Below are 10,000 nucleotides of genomic sequence, written 5' to 3'. Positions count from 1 at the left end.
AGAGACAGGAAATGAAAAGAGGTGAGAGGAGAGAATAAGACAGAGATAAAGAGACAGTGTGTTTATGTGTGTGTTTCTGTGTGTGTGTGTGTGTGTGTGTGTGTGTGTGTGTGTGTGTGTGTGTGTGTGTGTGTGTGTGTGTGTGTGTATGTGTGTGTGTGTGTGTTTGTGTGTGAAGCAGCACCTCTCTATGACAGGAGGCACCTGGACAACCTTTCTTTATTTTATTTATTTATGTGTACTTACACAACACACACACACACACACACACACACACACACATACACACCCTCTCCCCTCTGAATGTGTGTGTCAAACATGAACTTCATGTAAACCTCCTGGTTATGGAACAGAGTGAGACACATAATGTTTGCCTTTTTCAAAGGCTAAAAGCAGGGTAGGCAAACCTGCAGTGTTGTCATTGTGAAAGAGCGTGATGAATGACCAGTGTTCAATCATTTCATCTACAGGGAGGGATCGCCTCATGCCTTTCCTCCTCCTCTTTTCTTTCCCTCTGTTCTCCTCCGCCCCCCAGCCCCTAACACACACACACACACACACACACACACACACACACACTCCCCCTCCCTCCATTACACTGTTTTGTAGTTAAGTGTTAAATGGTGGGGGAGGGGAGAGGCTAAATGTTCCAAATGGGTCCTCACACACACACACACACACACACACACACACACGCAGACACACACACAGGCACACACAGACAGACACACACACACACACACACACACACACACACATACAAAGAGAAGTTGTGCAACATACAGAGGAGAATGAAAGCCTCCCGACATGCCCAGAATGCAAACTCTCTGAGGCGCTGTGTGTGTATGTATGTGTGTGTGTGTGTATGTATGTGTGTATGTGTGTATGTGTGTGTGTGTGTGTGTGTGTGTGTGTATGTATGTGTGTGTATGTATGTGTGTGTGTGTATGTGTACTCATCCTGCTCCTGCAGATGTACTGTACCTGGGGCCACAGGAAAGTACAGGGCTCAGACAGTAGACCTGGCGTAAACACAGTTTGGGGTGTCATCATAGTTATGCTCCGACAGCTCAACATTTGGGGTGTCATCATAGTTATGCTCCGACAGCTCAACATTTGGGGTGTCATCATAGTTATGCTCCGAGAGCTGAACATTTGGGGTGTCATCATAGTTATGCTCCGAGAGCTCAACATTTGGGGTGTCATCATAGTTATGCTCCGACAGCTCAACATTTGGGGTGTCATCATAGTTATGCTCCGACAGCTCAACATTTGGGGTGTCATCATAGTTATGCTCCGACAGCTCAACATTTGGGGTGTCATCATAGTTATGCTCCGACAGCTCAACATTTGGGGTGTCATCATAGTTATGCTCAGAGAGCTGAACATTTGGGGTGTCATCATAGTTATGCTCCGACAGCTCAACATTTGGGGTGTCATCATAGTTATGCTCCGACAGCTGAACATTTGGGGTGTCATCATAGTTATGCTCCGACAGCTCAACATTTGGGGTGTCATCATAGTTATGCTCCGACAGCTCAACATTTGGGGTGTCATCATAGTTATGCTCAGAGAGCTCAACATTTGGGGTGTCATCATAGTTATGCTCAGAGAGCAAAACTCGGGTCATTGTAAGTTTAGCTTGCACAGAAATTCATCCAGTAAATCGGGCAGTCGGAAGATTATGGAGCGGCGAGGATTTAAAATGGTGACTAATGTCGTAATTGAAGTCTGTGTGGAGAGGTGCCAGTCGTTCAGGTTTAGGTGTCTGGCATCAAAACGTAGCCCTGGGATATGAAAAGGGATATCTGACACGCTAGGGTGTCTGCGGTTGATTTGAGCTGAGAGTGGCTCAGGCTTGAAGACGAAGGCGTGGTGGTGAAGAGAGCGTGTGCGGCATTTGAGGGCCGTAGAAAAGAATGAAGGCTGTCATTATGAGCTTTATAACAAAGGAATATGGCGGGGGCTTGCTTACCCAGAGCAGCATGTGGGCCGTTTTCACTGTGGGAGACAGAGTTCGGATAGCAGAACTGACTGTGCTCTGCAATATTACATTTTGAAATGTTATACTTGAAACACAGTCGTTCAGTTTCACTGTTACTGCGGTATGATAGCTTTACTGGTGCTGGTTTGTTGTTGTGAACATTCCAGAGAAATTGTCTTTGCCAACTGTAACTGATAGCGTTAACGTTTTTTTTTATACATGCCAAGAAAATGATTTTTCACCGGAAATGGAGCATTTCTATTTTATTTCTTTGTTCTTTGCTAAAGGACTTTCGGTGTGGCGTACACCGCATTCATACTAATAGCAGAGAAAAAGAGCTATCATTAAACCACACTAACTCAAAGTTATGAGAGTGATTTACGTTCGAAGGCCCATCTGCAGTTCACTCTCTCTTGTAATTAAAGAAGAGTTGAATTGTTTCATTTGCTTGTCTGTGCAGAGGAACCTCTTTCATAACTCCCCCTCTGCTGCCATGGGGTGCATGGCTCCCCCCCCCCTCGAGGATAAGGAGAGTATGAGAAAGGCAATATCACACTCATTATTAAACCCAGCAAGGCAAACACTGATCTCATAACCTTCAGGATCAGCTCAGATTGGGTGGCATTGTTTAGGTAGGTGGAGTGGATGTCAGATGCCAGATTGATATCGGGGAGATCTGATTTAAGGAACCGTTCTAAACAGCTTGAGAACTCAGTCCTTTAATGAAAGGCTGCCACCAAATCATTCTCATGATTTCTGTGAAACTCCAGCCACTACAAATATAGAAGTAAAAGGACTTTCTAGCTCATGTTCTCGTCTCGCTCTCGCGCACTCTCTCTCTCTCTCTCTCTCTCACACACACACACACACATCCTCACTCTCTCTGTCTCTGCTCTCCTCAGCGCTCCAACTTCCTGCACAGAGAGATGGTGGCGCTGGCCAGCCAGTTCCCCAACGTGCGCATCACTACCTGGCGCATGTCCACCATCTGGGGCGGCGCCAGCCTGCTCACCATGTACCTGCGGGCCATGGCGGACCTGCTGGCCATGAAGGACTGGCCCTGGGACTTCTTCATCAACCTCAGCGCTGCCGATTACCCCATCAGGTCAGACACACCACCACACTACACCACACCACCACATCACCCCACCACAGCACCACACCACAGCACCACACCACAGCACCACACCACCACACCACAGCACCACACCACAGCACCACACACCACACCACCCCACAGCACCACACCACAGCACCACCCCACAGCACCACACACCACCAAACACCACCACACTACACCCAAGCACCACACTCAGGCACCACACCACCACAGTACCACACACCGCACCACACCGCACCGCACCGCACCACTGCACCCCACTATACCACCACACCACCACAGCACCACACCACCACACCACAGCAGACTGACCAGGTTGCACACTGTCTGACCAGGGCTGTTTGTTGACTGTTATTTTGGTTTGTGGACCTGTCACTGCTGGGGGGTATTCGTCGTAGCTCGCTAAGCGGTTTAGCGAGCAAATTTTCAGGCTAAGATAAAAAACGCCCCTCTTTTTGGTTCGTGGAAGCAACTTTTGAAAAATCACCATAGTTACATATCGATTAGCACTAACCTGCTCCAGGGCAGGCTAACTTAAGTGTAGCTGGATAAGCTTGCCACACCCCCGGAAAAAGGAGGGATCCCATTGACCAAGGACTGATATTAGAGTTAGATTAGCGGAGGGAGAGAGTTCTTTGCGATCGCCAAGATCCATTATTCTTGTATGAGCGCTACCGATTCAGCCGACAAGGAATCATTAATTTACAAGACCTTCTCGAGTCATTTATTGCAAACACCACAGTCGAACATTGACTGTCTTGCGCTTTTTTGCAAGTGGTACATTTTTGTAGTGTCGGTGATGCGGAGAACAAAGCACTCATAATTATATGAGTGTTATTAGTACACCATAGCATATCATTATTGTAGAAAATGATTAAGGTGGACTCATGATAAGAATAGAGAGAAATACAGACAATTCATTTTCACTGCTTCAATTTATTGCATTTGTTATTAATACATTTAGTCATTTAACAGACGCTTTTATTCAAAGCGACTTCCAAGGAAATGTAAAACTACATCGAGGAAGGACGTGAGGGGATTTGAACTAGCAACCATGCAGATTCAAACCGGTAGAGGAAACCGCTGTACCAGTGGACACTTGCCGTCAGGTATTCATACATAGATATCACCCTATAAACATCCCAACACACCTTGCTCTCACAGCGGTGGTGGTGTTGAATTTTGCCATGATTATGGTCTTGTATTCTTCATAAGCGTTCATGTTCATCTCCTACTCGCCAGCGGAGAAAAAAAGAGCCCTTTTCTTTGAGTTTAGAACCATTATACCGTTAGAAAATCATGGTTTTGGTGATCGACCTTTCCTGCCTTTTGAAGTAGGACGTGCACGCGCAAATGCCATGATAACTTTAGCCTGGTTGAAATTAACCACATGATTAGGATGCGGATCAGCCGTTAACGAACCGATATTTGCTGTTCTCAATCAGCTCGCTAATCTTAACGGGCTAAAAGGCCAATTGATTAACTTAGCTTCAATCCTACGACGAACGTACCCCTGGTGTGTTCTTGTTCTTGTTATTGTTGTTGTTGTTTGATGTAGACAGCAGTGTTTTAAGAGTTAGAGACAGGAACATTCCACCTTATTGTTCCCTCTCACCAGCTCTGTTTTTAATCTGTTGAGATCTGTTTGGTGATTTCTTTCTTTTTCATCGACTTTCTTTTTCATGCGCTAATGTGATGCGCAGCGGTTTTATTCCTCCTTGTTTTCCAGGAGGACTGAGCATCCCGGGCCATTGATCATTTAGCCGATTCAGCTGGCCACCGACTGGTGCATTTCCTGCCTGTTAGACAGCAGCAGAGTCAGACAAATGTAATCCGCATCAGACTTAGCTTAGGGACTTAGAGTTCCGAGGGAACACACTTAATTGACCCCAGAACAATTGATGGCGGTTGTAATGTCAAGTGAATTGAGATCTCACAGGTTGACGGTAAGGAAGGAAAGCCATCCAATAAGATTGAGTGTCTGTAGTCGACGCAAAACAGACTAAAGCAGTTATTTCACCAACAACGGGCCAAGGAAGCCAGCAGCTGGTATGGTAGCTAGATGTGTGTTGTGTGTGTTTTTGTTTGTGTTTTTGAGTGCTCCCACGGGAGGAATATTGAAAAGGAAATTAAATCGCTATTGGAGCACTTTATTTAACTGATGTTGTTTAGAACACAACACAGTTGTGCAGTGTGTTAGCGGGGAAATAGTCTGTCATGTTTTATGGGTGAAGATAATCAAACTGAAACTTTATCCCCATGCCATATGCACAATGTAAATAATAAATTAAAGGACTGTAAAAGCTTGGGGAGAGATATTTAATCTTCTGCTAAAGCTGATAGCCATAGGTAGACTTGCCTTTGCTGGATGGTAAAAAAAGAAAAAGCTGCAGATATGGCCGACCCAGGGGGTCAATATTTTGAGGATTCACGAGGAATAAATGTCATTAGCAGGAATAACTGTCTGCTCCATAATTAGGGGAGCCGTAATGTTCTGGCTAACCCTTGCTTTCCCCCGGGCAAAAATCAATACAGCCGCCATGTCATTTCAGCCCCAGTGTGAAAACAGAGTGCTGGAAGTGTGTGTGTGTGTGTGTGTGTGTGTGTTTGGGGGGGATCAATAGGGCTGTGCGATGAATCTTTGGCCTGTCCCACTACCTCACGGCTGAAGGTTAATCCTGTCCCCCTATCAGCCAGAAACACTCGCCACCTCGGCGCTGGTCGGGACAACTTTGCTTTAAGCCAAAGCTCCTTTTGACTGGGACATCAAAGGGGAGAGAGAGAGAGGGACGCAGGGAGAAGGAGAGGTGGAGGAGGGAGGGAAAGGGGGGGAATATTCCTTTTCATCTCGCAAGGCGTCAGGTGTGCTCTTAAAACGGTCCACCAGTGTGTACAGGGATATACGGACTCCACCCCCCACCCCCAAACCGGCACTGTCTTTATCTATTTTTTTGTGGTAGCTACTGTGTGTTTGTGTGTGTGTGTGTGTATGTGTGCGTGTGTGTGTGTGTGTGTGTATGCGTGTGTGTGTGCATGTGTCAACTTTCAGAGAGAGAGAGAGAGAGATAGAGGTCAGAGAGGTCTCTGAAAGTTTGGGTGAGAGGCTGGCTGAGTGCTCCCTCTCATTGGCGAGTTAAAGTTAGCGTCCGTGGCGATCGACACCGTGCCCGCCGCAGTGTAATGAGAGGGGAAATGGAGCGCTGATTGAACTCTCTCCTGCGGTCGGCTCGGCCCGGCAGGCTAGTCTCGTCTAGTCATTACCCTGCGCCAGCACTCTGGACTCCGCTCTCTGCCTCGTCGTTTCGCTTTCTTTGACTCATTCCATCATCCCCCTTAACGTTGTTCTCCTCTGCATTCCTTTTCCTTGAGTCATCTTCGATTCTTCGTATTTTTGTCGTTCGCTCTAAACCATTTTTGGCCTTTACACGTCGATGCCAGCTTTCCTTCCCTCCCACCTCTATGTCTCTTTTTTTCGCTCACTCCTGTTCTCTCTCTCTTTCTCTCTCTGACTCTCACTGTCACGCAGTGTATCTCAATTTCTGTCTCTACCTCTGAAAAACTTAAGTCAGCGGAGCGTCAAAGTTTAGGCAGGAAAGTGGAAAGTTCAGCTTGTTTCTGTAAAGGAGTGTGAATTCGAGTGTGTGCTTGTGTGGGTTAATGTGTTGGGGTATTGCAGTGTGTGTGTTTGTACATAGGGGTGTGTATTGCGCTGTGTGTGTTTGTGTGTGTGTATGTTCCAATGTTTGAGTGTGTGTCTGTGTGTGTCTGTGTGTGTGTGTGTGTGTGTGTGTGTGTGAGTGTGTGTGTGTGTGTGTGTGTGTGTGTGTGTGTGTGTGTGCAGGGGTGTGTGTATGACAGATGGCTTTGTGTTGGCAGCAGGCTGACTGATGAGTGAGGGGAAGTGATGTCAAGGGGCCTGGGTATATTAGACCTCATCTCAATTTGGTGTGAGTGATGTGCACACACACACACGCACACACACACACACAGCCACTTATTCACACACACACACACACACACACACACACACACACACACACACACACACACACACAGCCACATGTGCACACAGACACATACGAACACACACACACAGCCACATACGCACATACACACACACAGAGACACATATGCACACACACACACACACACAGAGAGACACATATGCGAACACACACACACAGACACACACACACACACACACACACACACACACAGAGACACATATGCACACACACGAATGGCCTGACAGTAAAATGGTTTCCTCACTCCTCACTCTAGGGACTTGCAGCGTGTGAAAGAAAGACTGAACACACTCATACACCCTCACACCTACACATACACGCACACACACACACACACATACACCCTCACACCTACATGCACAAACACACACACACACACACACACACACACAATAACTCATATAAACACACATGCACCCTCACACCTACATACACACACACACACACACACACACACACAAACACACAATACACTCATACACACACACATACACCCTCACACCTACATACACACACACACACACACACAATACACTCATTCACACACACATCATGTCAAACACACACAGACACAATCCCCATCTCAGCCCTGATCACTCTTCCTGATCCCCCACCACCAGCTGCCAGTCATTGGCTGTGCCAGTCAGGCCCGTGTGCCCACGAGTCCAGCTGTCAGTGCCCCCGACCCCAGACAGGGCTGTCCCGCTGCCCCCCCCCCAGACTCAGATGAGATAGACCCCAGAGTAGGGGCCCTGTTGCCCATCACATGAGAGAGCAGGCCTGCGGCCTGCGGCACTGGGTCACCGACGCCTCTCAGGGACAGGGGCTCCACCAATGAGAGCCTGCCGTGGAGAGGTGAGGGAGTCACATGACGGAGCGCCTATGGGGCAGCTGTAGGCAGCACACGAGGCTTGTTGGTGGGGCAGTGAGAGCAGTCATCTGCCTGCAGAATCTTTCCACATAGAGAGAGTTACTACACGCAGGACGCTGGATTTCCATTGGTCTCTCCCACTGTGTGTGTGTGTGTGTGTGTGTGTGTGTGTGTGTGTGTGTGTGTGTGTGTGATGAGTCTCCAGAGTAGCTGTGGAGATGTGCAAATGTTTGTATGGAGGGGGGGTGGGGGGGCTAATAAGTGTAGTTTAACCCGCGTTTAACCCTCATGATTTCACTTGTTGTGGTTCTGGTCAGAATTGACCGGCCTGAGATAAATATTAATAATGCTTTTTGTAAACATTTGATTTAGCTTTAAACCTTTCTAAAGATGCGAGTAATAATTGTCTTCATGAATTATGTGTAATTTCTAGTTTTTAAGCCTCCTTTTTCATTTTAATTGTATTTATATAGCGACAAAACAATACAATTGTCTCAAGGCGCTTTACAGAGTCCAGGGCCTGAACCCCCTTAGAGCAAGCACAATGGCGACTTTTAATGAGGTCGTAACATTCAGTTTTAGGGAAATTTACAAAATATTTTCGAATGCATACAACTAGTGCAAATCTAATTATATGTAACAATTAACAACACACATTTAAAATTTGCATAAAATATACGTAATAAAAAATGACAACATAATTAGACTTAGGCTTTCATCTGATGTATGATGAAAATGCACACCCATTCATATCAACACCTAGCTGACTGCATTAAATGTGACAATTTTACCATTTATTTTCACTCATAAAACTCTTAAGTATTACAGTCTTGGACATTCATTTTAAAGGCCCAGCCATTTTTGACCAGAGACACAACAAATGCAACAATGTTAAATTATTTGTGAAAATACTTAATTCATCTTACTATATTTTATCCATTCAAGAAGGTAGGGTGAAGGATGTCATGAATCCTTGTGAGTTTAAGATGAAAGAAAATATTTTTGTTAAAGGGTTAAATGAGGGTTAAATAGAGAATATGCTACCGCGATAAAACAAGGCTAATTAGCTTGTATGTCAGAACAAATCACATTTGCAAAAATGATGTGCTGATGCGCCACGTATCCTGAAGTGCATGTGTATGCATGCATGCTTGTGTCTGTGTGTGTGTGGCTGCACATGCGCATGTTTACATGCGTTAACATGCAAATGAGTATGTGTGTGTGTGCACATTGCTTGCGTGTGTGTGTTTGTGTGTTTGTGTGTGTGTGTGTGTGTGTGTGTGTGTGTGTGTGTGTTTGTCTGCGGGCTCAAGAATCCCCAGCTTATTTTTTTTTTTTGCGTCTTAATTCCCTCATGTTGCTTAGCCTTCTGCATGGCTGGGCCTGAAAGGGCAACACAAAGACCCCCACCCCCTCCCCCATCCCCACCCCCACCCCCACCCTGCTGCCCCTCTGCAGGGGTCTGGAGCGCTGGGGGCGGCAGGGAGGGATACATTACACCGCAGCTTTGTCAGGGCGAGGCGCGCTCTTTTCAACCCTTTATCCTCGCGCCATCACTCTCCTTCTCCCCTTCACTCCCCATTCTCTCTGCCTGTTAGAAGTCAATGCAGCAGTTTTATGGCTCATTCAGAGACAGAGGGAGAGAGAGAGAGAGCGAAAGAGAGAGGAGGGAGAGAGGAGGGAGGACTGCAAGTGAGAGTATGAGGAGAGAGAGAGAGAGAGCAAGACGACCAGAAGACAGAGAGAGAGAGAGAGAGAGAGAGAGAGAGAGAGAGGGTGCATGGCATCCTTGTCCCTGTCATCTACCCCCGCCCCCCTCGCTGCTCTTGTTAAGGTCACAGTCTCTCCAGCTCCCTCTCCTGGTGATCCCTGTTCACACACACACACTCACATATTCATATATATCGGCTCGAACACACACACACAAACCCAAACATCCACATCCACCTAACTAACACACACACACACACACACACACCTTCACTACCCATCTCTCTCTCT

At 46.7% G+C, this 10,000-nt stretch overlaps 1 protein-coding gene across 1 annotated transcript in view; it reads left to right on the top strand.

Annotated features, from left to right (window-relative positions):
- xylt1 (xylosyltransferase I) overlaps nucleotides 1-10,000 on the top strand; it is an 89,585-nt gene that overhangs the window by 58,317 nt on the left and 21,268 nt on the right. The window contains exon 4 of the mRNA XM_031565578.2: nucleotides 2,886-3,088. Coding sequence (XP_031421438.1) covers nucleotides 2,886-3,088 — 203 coding nt within the window. The remainder of the gene's footprint in view (nucleotides 1-2,885; nucleotides 3,089-10,000) is intronic.

Source organism: Clupea harengus, chromosome 1, assembly GCF_900700415.2.
Source record: "Clupea harengus chromosome 1, Ch_v2.0.2, whole genome shotgun sequence".
Taxonomy (NCBI): domain Eukaryota; kingdom Metazoa; phylum Chordata; class Actinopteri; order Clupeiformes; family Clupeidae; genus Clupea; species Clupea harengus.
This window is presented reverse-complemented; position numbering and strand designations above follow the sequence as displayed.